We start from the raw sequence: 21,081 nt of genomic DNA, 5'->3' as shown, positions 1-21,081 counted from the left end.
CATTGTATGAAGATTACTAGCTGAACTTCCTGGAAAATGACTTAAGCCTAAAGAGGGTGGGGGGGATGCTAAATTGTGCCTTATACTATATTTTTTCACTTAAGAAAATGTTCTCACATGACTGTGATTTTTTAACCTCTGCAGTGTTTGGGACAGGGAGTGTCTCTTGCTACAGATTTGTGAAAGTATTTAGGCTAATGGGACTTGCGTCTTGGTAATAATGGAATGAATTATTATAAGTATTTTGTATTTATTAACATCTTATGCATGCACATAGAATGTTTCTTTTCCTATGTTATTTATACAGAGCTACTAAGTGAAGCAAAATTGCATGAATGCCCCAGAGCCTGTTGTTGTACACATAAAAGCTTATTCACTTAAATTGCACATATTTAGAGTGAGCTTTTGGATTCTCCTTGTTAAAAATAGCTTGGTACAGAAATACCCAGAAAAATTTGGACTGGAGGGCACTTTTAGGCTTGTCTTTACAAGAAATGGGGTCATGACCTCTTGTTTCTCCCTAAGGGTAAATACCATGGTGCAGAGGAGTACTTTCCCCCATGTATGAAAGCCTTGTCCATAGAGGATGTTTGGGACAGTCTTTGGAGATTATTTCCTCAGGTCAGTGACCAGGGCAGAGCTGAGCTCTAATGGGGACAGCCCTGGTGGCTTAGTGAGTAGTGGGGTACCAGTGCTTGAGCCTTCTCCTGACCCTTGAGAGCTTAGGGGGAGAGGTGTAGCCTGAGAGACTCCTAGTTCATCTCATTACCTTCAGGCTGGATAAATTCTCTCTGCAGAGAAATAAGTAGACAATAAATATTTGCCTTTTTCTTTCTGAAAAACCTCTGAAGATATGCATTGCACAGTCTCCCTAGGCAGCATATTTTGTCGTTACTCTATCCTTACTGTTTGAAATTTTTTGAGTGCATTTAATCAAAATCTCTTTCACTTCAGTTTAGGCTCATTATTCCCTGCATTCACCACATGAGATCCAGAGCACATTATTTCCCCCAGCTTTATTGACACATCTGCATTTTATAAACAAAATATTTCTGTTTCCTTTAGTCTTTCCCTGTAGGATATTACAAAAGGGGTATGTCTTTTAGATGTCCAGTCATTCCAGTTGCTTCCCTTCAATTTCTACCAAATTGGTCCAATCTCTTCTGGAGTCTCACAGTCTTAACAAGTGAGAATTAAGAGCCCTTACCCACAGAATCTTGCACAATAAAGTTACCTCATGTCTCATATGCGTGACATACTTTATACACTCCACTGCAATGTAGCTTTTTTCAGCACAGCATGTTTTTGACTTATGTTCAGCCTGCAATTCAGATTCTTTTTTGGTTCCTGTTGGTAGAACTGCTGTCAAATTCACAATTTCCAATTGTGTGTTTGAGTAGCTAACTATTCCAGATGAATATGGAGTGTTTGCATTTCTTTTATTGAATTGCATCCTGTGATATACATATAAAACTGATGAACTGGTTTTGTTGCAGTTCTACATATTGCTGATCTCCTGTCCTCAATCCTCCATGTTTTTCATTTACTGGAGTCTGAGTGGCATCTCGGAATATTCAGCAACTTAAAAAGTGTGCTCAGCACTCTTCTAAAAATCTTTCAGAAAGGCACCTAAGTAGTATTGCTCTACTTCTGCTCCTCGTTTTGCTCTCTATTCAAACCCTGGCTGATAGCTTACACCAGCAAGCCTTCTTGATTGTTTATGCCTCCTCCTTCAAAATGGCATTTAGCTTGAAAGAGTGTGCACTGGGATGGCATCCATTATTTTATGTTTTTAATGCATTTTTGGCATCTCTTGTCATAGCCAGAGAGGGCACAAGCTCTTTCTATGCTAAACAGCCCAGCAGGGCTCCTGCTTTCCCAAAGGAGTTAACTAAGGATTTGGGAAGTTTAGCATGACTATCTTGGTTGTACAAGAACAGCCAGGTTTTAGCTGCCAGTTTTTAGACAATCTTGGGGTCACTATGCATACACTCTTAATGCAGAATGCATTAAGAAGTGGGGGTGAGAGGACCTGAAGGAAAGCAGGACTATTGCTAAGTCATTACTGTCAGTCTAATTTTCTTTTTTTTTTTCCCCAGATTCATTTCTAAATTCCATCACTCATCACTAATTGCCAAGCAAAATGGATAAACCACATTATGTTCCTTCTTTACAGGCTGGCTAAGTTATGCAGAATAATGTGTTATCATTCTTCATTATTTCTTGAGTGCAAGTGAAATGGATTGTGTAGCAGAGGTGACAGGTACCATTCTGGGAGATGACTGATCCTGACAATTATCAATCTATGTATTAATGTCTTACTCTCTAACCCATACTATCTTTTAATATTTTTGTTTATCTCTTTTTATGAACTAGTACAAATACTTTCACTCATTTTCTCCCTTTGCATTTTACCAAAGGGTTAATACTTCTATGTAAGCAGAGTGGGATTCAAGGGCAAAACAACAATCAATATTACTAGAGGCTGTGGGATGTTAATTGTCCAACCCTGCTTCCTGGTTTGTTTTGCTGTTGGCTTTTTTTTTTTTCAAATCTTTGCCTTTATTGATTCCCTACCTCCCCTCTAATCCCTTCCAGAAAAAAGGATGGCTGTCACATCTTTCTAAATAAAAGTGACAGCATGGATGGTGGTGCTCAGGTGAACAATCATAGGCTATTTGTACCAGGAATTGCTGATGTTATTGAGGGCAAGTGCAAGTAAACAGAGGTTACCCACTTCCTTAGTTGCTACCTCTTCTCCACTTCTCCAAAGTGCCATGACAGCACAGTCTGTGCATCCTAACATGTCTGAACAGCAGGCACCAAGCAGAGATGCTTGGAGGTGTTGTACCTGACACTTGAGAGCTCTCTAAATTTCTGAGACACAGCAGTGGGTGCCCAGGCTGCCTGCCTTTGCACACTGGAGCTCTTCCAAGAGACCTCCTGCTCCAAAGGACCCTGTGTCCTTTCCCACCACTGCTGTGGCAAGAGCAGCTGGGAGAGCCAGAGCTGAACATCCCAAATCCTATGTAAACTGCCAAGACAGGCAATCAAAAGGAGCCTGAAGGACATGTTTCTGCCTTCTGAAGACACCAGCTGGGCAGCCATCAGCAGAACTGGGGGAAGGAAAAACTGCTCCTATAGAGCTGATATAGAGGGGTCCTGATGAGTCTTCTTGGCTGGGAGCAGCTACAGAGGTGTATCTTGTGGCCCTGCACTACGTGAGTAAGGTGAGAGTTTGGAGGAATTCTGGAACAGAGCTATGGCCACCACTGGCAGATTCAGAGCATTGTAGTGTCTAGCCACTAGTGGTGTAGGGAGGAAGTGAGGCCACAGTCACATTCCATGTTTGGGTCTCTGCTCTGAGACAGGAAGAAATTGTCATTGTGCACATTTGGTAGGAAATAATGAGTGCATGTGTAGAAATTTATTTTTCCCTCTATTTTTTCTCTTTCATGTAAGACTTATCTTGTACCTGAGTGTATCTTTACCAGTGTAACTTAAGCATATCAAACACTCTCCTCCTGAAATCCAAAACTTCCAAAGTTTCATTCAAGCTATTAACAGATAATATTATAAGCAAAAGGGACCAGAGCAGACACTTCAATATAACAAATATTTGCTTTGTGCCATTATTTTATCTGACTCATATTATAGAGTTACTGTTTTTACCACAGGTAAAACAGCAGCAGGTTGAGCAGTGAGCCACTATTCTCTTCACAAGGAAGAACAAAGGACAAAGCAGCCCTTGGTAACAAACATTTGTATGAGCCAGACTGTGATGAGCTTTGTAATAAAGGCAAAACAAGCCAAAAAAGTAGGGGTTTGGAGCATCAAAAGGATGATGAGCAAGAACAAAAAGTCAGCAGTGCTGAGAGTGATAGATTGACACAAACACAGTGTCTTTGGAGTATGGAACATCAATATTACAAACAGATGAAAAGCAATTATAATTGAAAACAAAATCATAATATATCTGGAAAGACAAGAAAGTTATCAGTCAGAGGGAGGGTCATTAATTAGGACATGCAAAGTAGGAAATCACTTAGAGACACAGAACCCATTAGCAACTCATAGCCCCAAGCTAAATTCAAACAGGAGACTCAAAAATGACACTTACACACAGTCTGATACACATGGGGTACTGCTGGTATGAAAGCAAAACTTAGTTCTGCAGTGGTTCATAAAGTATGGTAGTATCCCCCTGAAGTGATGATGAGGCTTACTGATGAGGAGGATGGCAACACTGATCCAGACAAGGCAATGTTTAACCATGATCCCAGCACCCACACCAGAGAGATGATACCTCCTCCCAGCTGAATGGGATGTCAAGGCTCCTCACAGATGAAACACTTTTCTTACACAAAAATACACTTTTCCTACACATCAATTAACTCAATAGACTTTTCTTACACATCAATTAACTCAGGATGGTGTCTACAGGCTCCTCAGATGCCGTCACCAGGCACAAGACAGACTATCTGGTTGATGGAAGTTTCCAATAATCATGCAAAACAGAAGCCTTGCAACAGTGAATCTCACTGGTGAGCCTGGAGTGAAGTATCACAGCTCACCAACAAGCTGCCACACAGAGCTTTTGAAAGGCAGAGTAAGCCAGTAGGCAAAAACTGTCTGGCCTTGCAAAAATAATGGAGCCTATCATTACACACCTAGGAGATTCCCAGGCAACTCTTGAGTATTTTGTTAGCAAGCCAAGGAATACAAGCATGAAATGACTCCTATGATTGTGAGAACATGTAAAAGCAAATGTGTATTTCAATAAGGAAATAAAATCACCAACTGGTGTGTACTTTGCAGTTTTAAACAATTCTGGGTTGCTGAAAATCTCCAGCTATGAGTCTTTCACTCAGCTTTTAATTTCTTCATGAATACCTCATCCTGTGAGGTAGAAAGCACCAGAACTAAACTCACATGAATCCCTGAAAGACAAATGCCTCAGGAAAATAGCAAATGCTGAAAAAAAAGAAATTTCATGACACATACTGGTTTATTTCAGAGTCTAGCAACTATTATTTCCAAAGTTGTTCAGAAAAAAGCATGGAAAAACATAAGAGAAGTTGCTATGAAACAATGGAAAGCCATGGAGAAGACACAAGCTGCAGGAGTCCTTCCTTTGAGCAACCTCTGGGGAAGGAAAACCTGTGGAGAGCAGTGTTACAAAAGAGTTCTTAGTTTTGGCCATTGTAGTATTTGACAGCATAGGAAAATGGGTATTCAGACAATCACTGGAGATAACAAATCTAAAGTTAATTCCCTAAACAGCAAGCTTGCCTGTAGAAGAACCATTTAGGTACAGAAATGAGTCTATGCTGACATGTGTGGCCAGCACTGATGGGAAGTAGCAATTGTTTAGGAAGAGAATAAATGTGCTGTCATAGAGGGTTACTAAAGGTGAAAAGGCAATTAATGCTCAGGGCCTTGAATCCCTAAGGGTCACTGCCTAAGCCTCCTGAAAAATTAGTCCATATGTTCTGTATTATTTTCTTTGGCTGCAAAACAGATTAGGACTGTACAATATACACATGGGAAGTGGATACAGCCTCATGTTGCTTACATTCACAAGAGATTCCCACATCCACTCTTTGGGAAAGAAACATATGGAAGTGCAGGTTATGCAAGCGTTCCTCTGCCTTGGTCTTTCCTATTTCATGTTGCCTGTTCTTTACTTATCCTGTCACCTGCTACAATGCTCTTGTGAGAGAGAGCTAGACATGATCACACTGAAAGAGCACAATATTTCAGAAGTGTAGTATTTTATCTCCCCTTTGGCTTTATTGAACCATTAGCTTTAGACTAAATACTGCACTGTGATTTTGATTCAGCTGCTGAAAAAACCTCATCTATGAAGCCTAATCTCTTATGCACTGAATTCATTCCTTAAGGTACATCTAAAACTAAGGCTGAAGTTTTGGGAAGGATTGTATTTCTCCTGCCACATTTACTCTTGTATTTGTTATGGGTATAACCATTAATGGTTCCATTGTGGTATGGAGAAGTATTTGTGAGGAAACTTCCCTCTCCAAGAAATGCTCTCATATGCCTCCAGCCACTCAGGAGTAAAGTAGAGATTGTGCCCACACTGTAATGCATTGCTCATTCCCAGGATATTAGCAGATCTAAACGTTTTTGCTCAACTTTGACTTTTAAACAACTAGTTCTTTCTTTCAAATGAAGCAAAATCACTGCAGAAAAGATTCTTGGCAGCAGTTTTTGCTCTGGCTTCCTGAGGAATGCGCTCTCTTTAAAAAGTGAATGAAAAACCAATGGCACATAAAACTGCCTCATGACAATGCTGGCAGTTCTACCAGTTCCTCATCCACCCACATTTACCAAGCACTATGCATTATGTTAGAATTGTAACTTTGAAATTATAACCTCTGAGGACATGCTTTTTAATCACCAGTATCTCATTTTCTACTTTCAGAGTGTTGTGGAAGTGTTATTTGAATAGCGGGTACCAGATTTCAAATGTCTGCAGTGATTACAATATCCTGTTAGTGATAGTATCAGAAAAGTCCTTCAGCTGAGACCTCTTGGATTCTCACACTCAAAGAAAATATTTCAGCCATCTGTTCACCTGATATTTGCTACAGCAGAGAAGAAAAACTCAGTATTTTCTAGGCAGCTTAGGTTCAGTGTGGAACACCTCAGTGTTCTTTTGGCTCCAGAAAACATCCTATTATGGTGAAAGTTTGGGTATTCCTTTATATCTCATAGAATATATCCCAAGTATGATGCTTAATAAGACTTTTAAAAGCCTATTAAGCAATATTGACCTTCTTTCATATTAATCAATTTTTTTCTCAGCAACTGTAAACATCAGCCAGTCTATAAAGATGAAAATGTTCCTGCTCTGAACAAGAAAGTTTTAAGTTTTGTGGCTGAGTACGTCAGCACCAGACTTCCAACATGACATGCAGAGCTGTAGACCCAAATTATAGGCCACTCCAAACACAAAAGTTTAAAAACAGCCACTCCCCTCTTTCAAAAACTCTTTTGTATTCTTTTTGGTTTCTCTAAGAACAAGTTGTTGATGATGGTATTTTCCTACTGCATTTACACAAGCCTAGAGTTATAAGAGCCAGGCAGGCAGCATTACCCATCTGGAAGCTGACATTCACTTGTGTAATGGATGCCCGGTGAATAGGGCACACTTCTTGCATAAACTCAGATTTGTGGGATATGATTTTTCTCAAGCTCTGCTTGCAGCCCAAGCTTCAAGTGTGACCTACACTGGTACCAAGCTGCAATTGCTCAGTATCTCTGAAAATCACGTGGTCCCTACGCACCAATAAGTAGCTCTAACTCCATATGCTTTGCTTTGAAAAACTAGTTCTTTTTTAGATGAAAATCTAAAAGCTATCACAGCATTTCAGACCAGTAAAAAGATTTTATCAGATTATGATCCCTTTAGAGGCACAATCTCTGTTTTACCTAAATAGCCTGATGAAGCTCAAATGCCTCATGCTAGCTTCTTTTTGAGTGGTGTGTCACATGCCGAGAGCAGAAGAAGCTGAAATGTCACTGCTACCACATGGCCATGCCAAACTGCAGCCAGGATCTGACTGAGGCAGATACAAGCAGGCAGATGTGGTCAGCAATCCATGCCTCCTTTCCCTCTGCTCCCTGCTGACTTAAGACATTCACCCCCCCAGGGCAGTGTGGACAATAGATAATTCCCACAGCCATACCCAAACTTGGGACACCAAGCACTGCCAATTCAGCTCTGCACATGCAAGACGTCGACTTCTGCCCCTTGTCACAGGCGAACCTCTTTGCTAATGGGGATGGTTTGGCATCCCTAACCAGCGCCTGTGCTATGTTGGCTGCTTACTTGCAGTCATAGGCACATTTTGGTGTGTAGGATGGGCCATCAGTGATTTCACTCAGTATCTCCTGAGAGACGAGAAGCTGCAGAAAGCACTGATGCTAACCTGGGTGTTTTAGAAAGCCATCTCCACGTGGCTTATTGTAACACTGATTGCTGATAGCTTGAAATATCAGCTCTTGGGGTTCACCACCTGAAATCATTCACGCGCACTCACGCTCACACACACCACGAAGAGAACGATCGCATTCAGCGTTTTAGTGCTACAGGTATGCAATGCATATAAACGTAGTGTGCGTAACGGGGCAATACTGCATTTCCTTATAGGAAAAAAACCTCATAAACCACCCAGCGAACGTATGCTTCCCGGGAGCGCCCTGCCACGGGCACAGCCGTTCCGCCTCCGCCAACGGCAAGGAGCGGCCGCCCACGTCTCGCCGGCACCGGGGCAGCCCCGCGGCACTCTCGGGGTGCTCCACACTCCGCTCCAAGCCGTGCCGTGCTGTGCCGCGCCAAGTCGCACCGACCGTGCCGCGCTGTGCCATCCCGAGCCGGGCCGCGCCGTGCCGTGCCGAGAGGAGCAGAGCCACACAGCCCCGCCTCTGTCCCCGCCCCAGCCGCTCCGGGCCCACCCCCGGCGGCGGGGCCGTTGCGCCGCCGAGCCATGCGAGGCTTTAAGCGGCAGGTGCGGGGAAGCGGAGCACACGCGTGAGCGGCGGCTGCTGCGGCCCGGCGGTAGCGGCGGCGGGCGCCTTTCGGCTCGGCGGGAGCCGCGGCGGAGCGGAGCATGTCGGTGGCGACCGGGGGCAGCGAGGCGGCGGCAGCAGCAGCGGGCGGAGGCGGCGGGAACCGCGTTTTCTTCCAGAGCCCCCGTGGCGGCGGCGGGAGCGGCGGCTCCTCCGGCAGCTCCTCCCGGGAGGACTCGGTGTCGGCAGCGGCGGCCGTGGTGCAGGTCCAGCAGCGGCGCCACCAGCAGGGGAAAGTGACGGTGAAATACGATCGGAAGGAGCTGCGGAAGCGGCTGGTGCTGGAGGAGTGGATCGTGGAGCAGCTGGGGCAGCTCTACGGCTGCGAGGTGCGGGGCCGGGGTCGCGGGGTCCCCGACGCGGTTGCTGTCGCCTCAGTCCCCTCGACCGCCGCTGCGTTCCTCGCCCCGGCATCCTCCTCCTGCCCCGAGTCGCATTTCGGCTGTGGCAGAGGAGCGCTGTCGCCGCCACCTCCAAATGACATTCCCGGTCCACCGCCTCCACCCTGCCGCTGCCCCGCGCCTCAGTGGTGCCTCGGCTCAGGGAATGGTGGAAGGTGCCGCATGTCCTATAGAAAGGGTGTCCCCCGTGCCCTCCCGAGGTGAATAAGAGGGGACCGCCCTTTAGGGACGGGCGGTGGCTGCCGCACGGCTGGGCTTGGAAGGGTCCTTTTCCTCCGGAGGGGCCCCGGCGGCTGCGGCAGGTCCGGGAATGCCAGGAGGTTCGCCCGCGGCTGTGGTGGCCGGGAGCAGCTGTCCCCGCAGCCTTCCAGGGCAGGGCGGACCGGGGCTCCCAGGCGCCTTCCACGGGCTGGGCGGGCTGGTCAGTCTCCGTTAGACGCGAGCTGGTCCAGCGCCGGGAGCTCGGCGGGTCGGAGAGCAGAGCGGTGTGCTGGGCACAGGGAGAGCAGGAGGAGGGAGCGGGACCTGCGCGGGGGCTGTGCGGAGGCAGCTGTTGTAGAGGAAAGACTCTGGTGCGGGTACGGTCCCCTCTGGATCGTGGTTTTGCGTTATCCCGATCTACAAGAGCGGGGTAGATACTGGCCAGGAAATTTCAGTGAGCAATTCGGAGATCATTAGGACGAGAATCGAAAACGCTGGGGGCTTGTATGTACGTGATTTGTACGTATCAAATCTGGTTTTCTGTTACTCCGGGCAAAGAGCGAGTGTTGCCAGAATGAATTCTCTTTTATAGAGGACAGATGAGCAGGAGGATGTTTCCAAATTGTCCAGAGAAATGGCAACTGTTGTCTTCCTTGTAGAGATATAACGATGTTGTAAACCTTATAATCCCCAACGGATCGTTTCTCCCTTCCACTTCGGGTATTTACTCTTACCAAAACGTTAAGGCTAAACTGAGGTTCACACATACTTTTCCCATCAGTCGTCTAATTCACTTTTGTTAGAGGCTTCTGAAGTGAGATTTGTTGAAGGCAGATGTGAATTTTGCAGCTAGCATATCCAGGTGCCAGCATCTCACTCCTGAGCATGCTGGAGCTAGGAAGACAAGAGCTTGACAGTCCTTAAGGTGTGGATGTGAAAATATAAATAACCTGGATGGAATATCTAGCACACACATAATACAAATGTTTAAAGAAACTCGTTTAATCTCAAAAGTGATTTACTGGCAAATTTATTAGAACGACACATAAAAAATGTGCATGTGTCAAGTTAAAGGTCCTTAACTGTTCACATCCTGTGAAAAGGAACAACTGTGGGAAGGAAAGATACAAATGGAAACTCCAGTTAGAACTAATAAAAATAAGCAGTTCTTAGTCTTCATCTTGGTGTGACTTGTCTCTCCAGTCTCATGACTTGTTTGGCCATATAGCCTGTAGGCTGTGAGGGTTTTTCTGAGGCTGGAAGTGTTTACAGTTGTTTGTGTGAACTGATGATTCTGTGCCTGTGCAAGCTGATAACGTAGTTAGTGTCTGGCCTGCTGGATCTGTCCTCTGGTTTGACTCTCACTTCTCAAAAGCACCAGACCTGTTTGGGCTGTGTGCTTTTGACATATGGGTGTACTTGTTCTGTTCATAAGAAAGGATGAGGTATATAGCACCAAAGCCCAATGGAATTGTTGCTGCTCTTCACAGTATTCAAGTCACAGGCTTGTTGGAGGAAAATCATTCATTCTTTTCCTTATTATAGTTGTTGCTTCCAACTAAAGTAAAAGGATGTATGCTTTAGAAGGTCTCCATTAAGGTGGAGACCATATGTAGTTGAATAAAAATAATTTGTTAGATGGTTTGGTTTCTGAAGTGACTCTTAGGGGGAAAAGTGGTATAGCACAACAGGACAAAATGCTTTCAGATTTGAAGGCCAAGGGCAAAATATTTAAGTCATTTTCTGCCCTTCTTTGCTATTATGCATCAACTCTATCCAGAGTCAGCACAGATGATGGCAGTGAAAAGGTCAAGCTATTAATATGCTATCAGAATAAAGTTGAAGATGTATGATGAGTATAGTGATTAAAGACAATAGTAATTTAATGCAAGATGCTTTGCTTGAATCTGCTTGAATTACTTCTAGGCTTAGAGATGTAGCTCTCAGGCTGAAATTTAATCACCTATGCAGACAGTTAATAACCCTGTCTGAGGGCAGGTTGGGAGGGGGTTGGGAATTTCTCACTTCAACTTCTATGGAAGATCTACAATAACTTTCCAATGACATGTAAATTCTGTAACTATCTAAAGTCTTCCAGATTGTCAGAAATAGCCACTGAATTTTTAATCCTGGAAGAGCTAACCAATGTCAGTGTTTCATTGCTATTCTGATTCTGAGCTCTATTTCTAAGGAGCAGTGCACTTCATTTCTGGCAAGAGCAGAAATAAGTAGAGGGTGCTTGCAATGTGGTGCACTGAAAGTCTGTAAGAAGACTTGCATGTCTCTTTGTTAGACTGCATAAATGTAGTGCCTGCTCACTGTTTTCCATTTAAATAATGTTTGCTATTATGCTAAGATTCATCAGTAAGTGGATACTTACAGAAAGATTCCCTTTATTCAAAACTAAACATGTACTCATAGTCTCTCAAGTACTTGCAAGTTAAGTCAGCTATAAGCCTGTCTTGGCATGGTGACAAAGTTTAGGAGATGAGGTTGGGAAATAACAAGACAGGTTTGTTTGTGTTCCTTTTCTAGTGGATCTTGTCTTTACTGGTACATTTTTAGTTTTAAAATTTGGATGCCAAACAATATAATGGTGTTGGGGGTGTGACTTAAAAGGAGCTATTTGAGACTATTTTTAATGCAGACCTCAGTTATATGACACAGAGATTAGCTTTAGAAAGGTTACTTCCACATGATGCAGACTCTAGGGATAAAAGACCCTTTACCTGAATGGTAAAGGTTATCAAAGTAGAAAACTTTAATAGGACCAGAGAGACTTAAACAGGGTTTGTTTGGCACCAGAACCTGCCAGGCTAATGTACTCAGGTCAGGTGCTTCAGGTGAGTATTGGTCTGGCTGTCTGCTTCTGGGACTTCTTCATCAACAAAAAAAAAAAAAAAAAAAAAAAAAAAAAAAAAAAAGTTTTATAACCTGTTTGTTCTGGTTTCTGTGAATGCTGAAACTGAGGTTATGGTTGCAGGTTAGTATATTGAAAATGCAATGCCTTAATTGCAGGACTTGAACTGGCTTCACTGTTGACCTTTATTAGGTATCTTGGTACTAAAAATAGTTTCTCCACAGATGCTTTGTGTTTAGGGCTAAGTCCATTATTGGTTAAGAATTGCAAAATAATGCTGCATAGAGCAACTTACTTAGACCATCACTATTAATTCCCTGATGGCTTGCAACTTGTAGTTGAGCATGAAAGTGGTGACAGTGCAGTTTTCCAAATGTATGATCTATGTTGTGTGTGCCTGCCAAACTTGTATGACTTTGAATATGGAAAAAAAAAAGACCACTGGACTTGGCCCCAGAAACCATTCAATTTTGCAGGTGAATTTCTGTGCTCTGGGGTCCTGTCTATTCATAATTATAGCATCTGCTATAAATGGCATGCAGATTTTTGCGCAATAATGAAGAAAGGTTTTGCTTGTTCTGTGGATTTGTTGCTGAATATTTTTTAATGTAGAGATTTACATGGGCAAATCAAATGAGCTCCTAGACTTTGCACTCTAAAAGCTAAATGCAAGACTTGCCTTCTGAGATATTGCTGAGCTTAGCTGAATAATCAACTATTTTACTAGTGTATGGAAGTCAGTGCTTGGCAGGGCAAATGATGTTGGTCTGGAAGTACCAGAGTATTGTGTCCAAGCTTATTATTTTTCCATTCCAGGAATGGAAATACCCTGAGATTGTGTTTAAAAATTCATTGTACAATAAAATAAAGGCCCTTCCGGCATTTCCATTAAAAGTACAAATCCATGTCAGACTGAGAATTATTATGTGTAAGATTTTCTTCCATCTTCTGGTACAGATACTGCAATGACAAGAGTTTCATGAAGCACTGAAATAGGTAGGGGATTTCATGTTGGCAATGGAGTATGGGAGGGAGAGGAGCAATTTAGTTCAGTCCTGCACAGACCAAGAGCTCCCTTTGCCTGGTTGCTCAGTGACTGCAGAGAGCACCCTCTTTGTCTGTCTTCCTGAAGCTGCTGGGGTATGCTAATATTTCCCTCCATACACTCTGTCTTTTCCAAAACAGCCTGGTCACTATGCTGCTAAGGCTGCCATGTGGTGATGTGGACCTGATGGTATGATCAGGTACTACTTATGCCTCAGGCTCTAGTGAGGTAATGTTTGAAATTCATTATTCATTTCTCAGAAAGGCGTTTGGTAAGAAAATCCACTGAATAAAACGCTTCAGAAAAAACTTCTGCCTCCAGTCTCACTCTTTGAATAGACTTCTTACTTGGACTAAGATCTCAGAAATGGTAATTGCATGTGGATTCCTTTCTCAATGGATTAGAAGTGGAAAGAGGCTGAGGAGTAGAGAGAGAATTACTCCTTTAAAAAGACGCAAGTTAGTAGGAGGCATAATAAAGGATTTCTTTCTTAGGGAGATTGAGTGTTGCAGTTCAGATGCATTGGAGTAAAGAACTTGTAGGTCCACCAAGGTGCTTAGAAATTTATTTGGAATATTTATTTTGGATAACTCTTACAGATATCCATGTTGTACAACACTAACTTTGGTGTTCTCTCTAGAGGGCAGGGATACTGTGCAACATACTTGTGTCAGTTGAAGAGTTGCTGTGATCAGAGATCTGTAAAGGACATAGGCAAGACAGGTGTAGCAAAGGCTTATTCTATCATGTAACAATCACAGAAAGGTATTTGAATCCCAAGAGCAGAAAATGGGAAGCCTAAGAAATGCATGTTGTCTTAAAACAAACCTTGTAAAATGCATGCAGTTCTTTTCGGAGGAGTGGGCTTAGGATCTGTGAGGGTAGCAAGCACCTGATTGTGATAAAGCCAGAGCCTTCTGTTTCTAAATGAACTCAAGATGTTGCCTCTAAAGACCCTACTCTTGTAGGAAATGTACCACTGTTCAGCTACTGAACTTGCCTTCTTTTTGCATGCAACAGTGCAAAGGAATTCAAGGAGAGAAGTTCATCACAGTCAGGTGTAAAGTTCTGCACATGGGTCAAAGCAGTCCTGTCCACAAATGCAAGTGGGGTGGAGAGCGGATTGAAAGCAACCCTCAGCAGAAAACTTGGGGGTGTTGGTTGACAAGAACCTCAACATGAGCTGGTAATGTGCACTTGCAGTCCTGAAAGCCAATTTCATCCTGGGCCACATTAAAAGCAGCATGGCCAGCAGGTCAAGGGAGACAGTTCTTCAGCATTTACTTCACTCTTGTGGGACCCCACCTGGAGTACTGCATCCAGCTCTGGGGCCCCTAGCATAAGAAGGACATGAACCTGTTGGAGTAAAGCTAGAGGAGGGCCACAAAGATGATTGGGGGCTGCAGTACCTCTCCTGTGAAGGCCAAGAGTTGGGATTGTTCAGCCTGGAGAAGAGAAGACTTCAGGGAGACTTGGAGAGGGCCTGCAAGACAGCAGTGGGGCATGTAGTGAGAGGACAAGGAGGAATGGCCTTAAACTGACAGAGGACAGGCTTAGATGAGGTAATAAGGAAGAAATTATTCGCTGTGATGGTGGTGAGGCACTAGAACAGATTGCCTAGAGAAGTTGTGAACTTTGCATCCCTTGAAGCGCTGAAATTGGATATGTAGCTGGCCTAGTGGAAGATGTCCCTGCCGATGGTAGGGGGATTGGAACTATATGAGCATTAAGATCCCTTCCAACCCAAACCTTTCTTCGATTGCAAGAAAATGATTTTTTCTAATATTTGATCTTTGTTTAGTCTAGATGTCATTTCTGTGCTGGTCATGGTTCATTGTTTTATCTGAATCGACAGCAATATTCTTGACTTCCAATTTAAAGCTTCACAACACAGATTATTGTTCAGCAGCTATTCCATAGCAATTTTTTTGTCTTTTTCCTCTCTGTTCAAGATTCAACTGGTCTCTTTGCTGAAGCAGTAGGTGTGGTTGTTTTATAACAAGGTGAATAAATAATTGATTGCTTACATCACTTAAGATTTTATAATTGTACTTCTTATTAACAGTAGCTTCCAATCTTTGTGGCTACAAAGACTCTTGTGCCTTTAGGCAAATTGTTTTACATAGAGCCGGTTCTTGATTATCCAGGGCAACAAAAGAGAGGAGGGGGTGCGTGGGAGAATGTCGATACAATGTAAAAACTGTGGATAAAAACACAAATAGTAAAGTCAGCTACAAATCATGCAGTGAATGTACAGTTGAAGGGGAAGAGGGGAAACTGGTCATTAATCTACCCCTTTTAACCATTCCAGGTTTATAACAAAAATTCATTATATTGCTTTTGGACTTGAGTGTAGCTTGGATGTGTCTGTACTTGTAGCACAATTAAACTACGACATGGATGATCCATCCCCAGATAGCTGAGAGCAGGTTATATTGTGCTTTGTTGAAGGTGCTGGGCTGACTTGAGCACTGTTGGTTCCTTGTGTTATGACAGTCTCTCCTTATTCTCCGTGCTTTGCATTTGCTGATATAACCTGTGCTGTCAATGCAAATGCCTGAAACAAAAAAATAACCCTATTTAAAGGAGGAAAATACCTGTTTCATGGAATGTTTGACTCCTCTTATAAGGCATAGGGAATATTTGTAAATAGGTCTTGAATGTAAATAAAAAATTAAGTGAAATTAAGTCTTACTTCAACCAGAACAAGTAGTGTGACAGTTGACTTCTATGACTACCCTAAGCTCATTCTCTTTTGAGTCTTTGCATACCTTGCAAAGACTGGCTGAGCTCCTGGTTGCATTCTCATAATTCTCCCTTTAGAACAGGTTATCAGCCACTTTAAAAACAATGTAATGGGACTTAAAACCCAACCAAAAAACCTATGTGGTTTGTAGAGCATACTAGTGTACATAATGTGTACATACTTTACATAATATTCTGACCATGCAGGAGATACCAGTGGGGGGAAAAACAACCTATCCCATCTCTAACCTGATTCAGTCTGAGTTATGGTCCCCTTGTCTCTTGTCACTACAGGTGATAAAGTAGCAGCAATATCAATACATTCTTCCAGTCTTGTGTCTTCCCTGCAGTATTCAAAAGCCAATATCTCATTTTCCCTGTCTTACATCTAACTCCAGAAACTTCTATTTGACAGCACAAATTGAGCAGGTTAGATGTGGCCATCCATCTTTGTCACTGCAACTTTTGGCTGTCTATTGTAAAACATTAGCAGCTTCTTTTGCTGTTCTCCCATGTGACACATGGAATTATGGAAGTCAAGATTTCTAGAACTTATTAATGCTGGAGAAGGGGTATAAAAATCTTAATTGTATGCAGTCCCAACAGCAGCAGTACAACTTTATTTCAAAGGATAGAATAAATTTAGCCTGTTAAAGATCTTCTTGGAACAAGGAATTGTTGGGGCAGAGGTACACACTGAAACAAATCAAATCTTCTTTGAAGTGATAAGTATTTAATTCTGAGGATCACATTTCATTAGCAGAACTGTTACCTCCCCTCCCCACCACTCCCTCCCACCCTGGAAGCATGATATCTATTCTAGGAACCAGTTCAGCATGGCATCTTAAATTATTTTCAGGGAACACACAGATTGCAGCCCCAGAAGGCATCTTGTATATTTTCAATCCATGTGATTATTTATCAGTAGCATAGATCTAGTGGATCTAAATATAGAGAAAAATCATAACATGTTACTATAGGTCTTTAATTATTAGAACACTTGTAGATTTTTAGTTCAGTGCAATACTGTTCAGCCTGTAAAGCAAAGGTAATATAGAAGATAGCATTAATTAAGAGGCCTAATGGTAAGTAAGTGAATGGCTAGTATGTGTAGTGGTGCTAATCTAGAGGTGACACTTCTAGTGGTGACTCAGAAGAGTTCACCATTCCAAATATGCTGCCAACAAGAGGATCACGCACCCTTCAGTCCTCTGTGTTGGACTTCATAAAGTGTAAATGATGGCACAATCAATGCCTAATGAAAATCCTCTTACCAGACTGTCTTAACAGGATTACTTTCCAGAACACAGAGCTGGGAAGGATCTCCTAGGTCACATGGTCTGCCTTCTTATTTGCAGATAAGCTCTTTGCATTTGATGTAATTTTTTAGTGGAGTAACTCGGTTCTATGATGTTTCTTTCCACATTATTTATGTATTTAAATATTACTTTTAAACCTTTTAGGCACTAGAATTTTTCCCATCCTTTCCATAAAATATAGAAAGACGTAAATGGAAGACCAATACTTGCTTGGAATGTGCTTGTTTGGACTTTCACTCTGGGGTGAAGTTTAAACAGATTGTGAATGTGCCTTACTGCCTACTCTTACTCTGGGCATCATCAGACTCAAGTGAGGACCACAGCTAAGGGGCAGAAGTATTAAGACAGTGATTTCTCCTGTAGGTCACTTACTACCTTATAAAAAAATCCATCTTTTGAGTATGTCTGCAGACTCTGGGAGAAATATGCTTACTAATATTTCATAGAATTCATTTAGCACTCCTTAGAAAATATGTTAGTGACTTAGGAAGCTAACTTATTTTAGCACCTGAATGGTAACTTTTTGAAGTAGATGTCTAAATTAACTCTAGGATGATACAAGTGATTTGTTCTACTTCAGGTGACTGGTATATAACATTTTGACACACTTTAAACACAAAGAATGCCCTAAGCCTTTAGAGCTGGTTGCTTTACATTTTAAAAGATGGTACTTGAAGCATATAGTGCACTTTTTTTTTTGTCTGAAAAGAATTCCAGCTGTTCTGATATAAGCTACTGTCTTTTTATTTTTGTGATGCTATCATGCCATTTTAGGTTTATAGTAAAATTTTGTATTCCTTTTTTAGGTGTGTTGGGGTAAAACTGCATAGTCTTCTTTTTTAAAACATTAACAAAGCTCCCTAGAATTTGGATTATGTTGATATTGAAAACTGAATCTTTTCTGAGTGCAGAAACTGATGAGGGGAAGGAGTGCTGGTGGCAACTGGCTCACTGGCAGCCAGAAACATTCCAGCTCTTACTTCAGGTGTTGCTGCAGTACTGCCTGGCCTGCTTAGCTAAAGATTTAATCAACTCGCTTATTGCTAGCCAACTACTTTTTGTTTATTAAACCCAAACTCTTAGGCAGAAGATTTGGTTTAGTTTCATGAAGTAATTGTGATAACCAGAGAATTCATTTATATGAGGAAGCAAATCTTTCACTGTATAACCTGGAGACTGTCTTGTCTCAGGCTGGGGGCAACAGAGGCTTCCAGGACTAATTTTGTAAAAATCAACACCTAAACAACATCTCTGCCTTTTCTTCCCCCCAGTATGTCTCTGAACACTATTTATCTTCTTTATTTTAGGTTCTTAACAGATTTCACCTTAAAATATGTAATAATTACATTGGAATTGTTAGCTATTACTCTTGGCTAGTAGCTTGCAGTGCATTTAATGTAGCAAGTGGAAGGAGGCAGGACTATGTGCCAAAATACTTTTCTGAGAATCGGACAGGAAGAAGCTCTGGAATCAAACAAGGGTCCTGTATAGTCTTTAGCTCCCTTCTCTTTTTGTCATCCTTGGTGGGATAGTCACAGCAGGTTATGCCACCTCCTGGATCTGGAATTGTTTGTGAATTCATTTTCGAGATCCCTCAGGCACTTTTCCATGTTTTGCAGTTCAGGGACTTGCCTGTGTAGCCAAGTGGTGTCTCTGGCCCCCAGGGAAGAGGAGTGTCTGCTTTTAAGCATGTTAGAACTCCTGCTGATATTTCTTGACACCAGTGGATCAGAGCCAAAATGCATTGACTGCCAGTCCCTGGCCTGCCTGCTGCTCCAAATGAGTATCTGGGGGGAGGGAGAGTCGTCACTGTGTAGAGCACACTGCTATTCCCAGGCTCCACTTGGAGTAGTGACTCGTTACAAAGCATGAGAAACTCTGTATCTCTTGCATGCATAAATTTCTTTAAAAAGATTACGTTGCTTCTAGATTCTGCAGGATGTAAGCGCAGAATACCACTGAATAAAGCAATCCCCCCACCTTTGCCTCAGAAAACAGACTTCTTGTCTCTCATGTTAAATCTTAAAGGACCTAATACTTCTGGCTAAAGAAATAATAATGATCGAAAACTGTCTCCTGTTCCAATCAGTCACAGTTTAATTGGCTGGTAAGACAAAAATGTGGTGAGAAGACTCTGAGTGTGTCAGATGTTAGATGTACCCATACGGTATGACTTTTATTGCAGAAGTCAATTTACACGCAGCTTCTCAGTGTAAAGAAAATCAATACCAGAGACTAACAGATTGTTTTTACAGGGCTGCTGAAACTGAGATGAGAAGAGCCATTTAGAGGTCTCATTATATCACGTGCTCTTTCTTTGTGTTCTTTCAAACAATCTGATGGAGTAATTAATCCTTCAAGTGCCCCAAGAGGCAAACCTGCTTAATTGCACTGCTGTTTAGCCTAAATTCCCAGACTGTAAAGGACCTGGCATTCGTCCTGTTTGATCAAAAATTTTGCATGGAGCATATATTCCTTAGGTTTTTTTCATCTTCTCTCTTAGAAAAAAGCAATCAATCTGTCAAATTTGACCTAGTGTGGCATGGTCCTAGTCATTATTTCATTCTTGCTGTAGGCAGAATTATGTACAAATTGCAGGGAAGCAGTCAGCTGTGCCTGTTTTTGCTTGGAGATGGAGAGTGACCTGCTCTTGAGAATCGCAGAAGGGAGGTATGTCCTGTGGCTACTATGTGGAAAGTCATTCCACTTGCACGGTCATCAAGGTAGCAACATTTAAGCCTGGTGGCTGAAGCTCTGTGCCTTTCAAGAGTGGCTAGGTAATGGTGATTTGGTGTACAACCTGTATTTGCTAAACTATTTGCCAATCTATTTCTGCTTGATGTGAAAATCGATGATGACAAAAAAACCATGATGTGCTCTTCCTATCTGCTTTGGAGTGTTTTGTTTAACATAAGTGACATCCAGGCATAGACTTAGCACGACCTATTTTTGTATTGAGAACACAAAGCATTTGTTCTGGAGACAGCACTTGATTTTCCACAAATGTCTCGTTGAGATTGAATCTATGTTATGGGTATGGTTAGGAGGTGTTGAATGCTTCTCTTCCACTCTTCAGTATAGTCTGTGATCAATGCCTCTTCTTCATTTAGCAATTTCACACCCTAGTGATTCCTTTAGACTTCTGTAGAGATGCACAAATTAGACACCAATTCCTTAACCAGCATGTTCTGGATATATTTGGAGAAGTTGAAGTTGTTTTGACAGTTCATTTATGAAAACAGCAAAATAGCGGTGTTAGTACTGAAGAAGATTAAATGAAGTCTGTGACTAGGTATCAGTTTCTTCTCTATGCTCACCAGTGACACTGAAGCTGCAGAGTGCAAGGTTCCTTGAATAATGAGCAGAAATTTAATTTTTTTTTAAATTAACCAACAGAATAGGACAAATGGAATATCTGGTATGCTCTACTATGACTGGCACTTCCTTCTTGGAAAAACAGGCATTTTGGTATTGTATTTCCCTGTAATCATGTTATCTCACCAATGGATTTTTTTCTGTGCTGTGCTAAAGATGATAGAGATGCAGCCATTGTAGCAGGGGATTGGCTTTAATTATTGAAGTTATGGGCACAATGAGGTGGAGGGTTTTCAAAATTCAGAATCTTGTGGAATTTCCCCTTGTATTTTGTGTGATGCTTGTTTTTCATCATTTTGTAGCAATGACATGATTCCCAGAGAACTACTCTGCCTTGTGTCTTGCCCACACCCCCACCTACTGGCTATAACCCCGTGTTCACTGTCCGTGGCTCTAGGGTAATTTATCCTCTTAGGATGCATACCATAAGGACACATCTCCTGCCTCGAGAACTGCTCTGAAATGTAAGTGCTTGAGAAGTTGGAGTAATTGGTAACTGTTAAAAACCTTGTCCTAGCAAGTCATAGCTGTCCTAGCTGT

The 21,081-nt window shown here is 42.3% G+C and overlaps 2 protein-coding genes across 3 annotated transcripts in view; one reads left to right on the top strand and one right to left on the bottom strand.

The window, feature by feature from the left end:
* KATNA1 (katanin catalytic subunit A1) overlaps window positions 1-21,081 on the bottom strand; it is a 183,098-nt gene that overhangs the window by 158,495 nt on the left and 3,522 nt on the right. The window lies entirely within an intron of this gene.
* Window positions 8,622-21,081, top strand: part of PPP1R14C (protein phosphatase 1 regulatory inhibitor subunit 14C) — a 51,005-nt gene continuing 38,545 nt past the window's right edge. For both annotated transcript variants that reach the window (XM_050972257.1, XM_050972256.1), the window contains exon 1: window positions 8,622-8,924. In XM_050972257.1, coding sequence (XP_050828214.1) covers window positions 8,637-8,924 — 288 coding nt within the window. In that variant the 5' untranslated portion in view covers window positions 8,622-8,636. The remainder of the gene's footprint in view (window positions 8,925-21,081) is intronic.

Source organism: Serinus canaria, chromosome 3 (assembly GCF_022539315.1).
Source record: "Serinus canaria isolate serCan28SL12 chromosome 3, serCan2020, whole genome shotgun sequence".
NCBI lineage: Eukaryota > Metazoa > Chordata > Aves > Passeriformes > Fringillidae > Serinus > Serinus canaria.
This window is presented reverse-complemented; position numbering and strand designations above follow the sequence as displayed.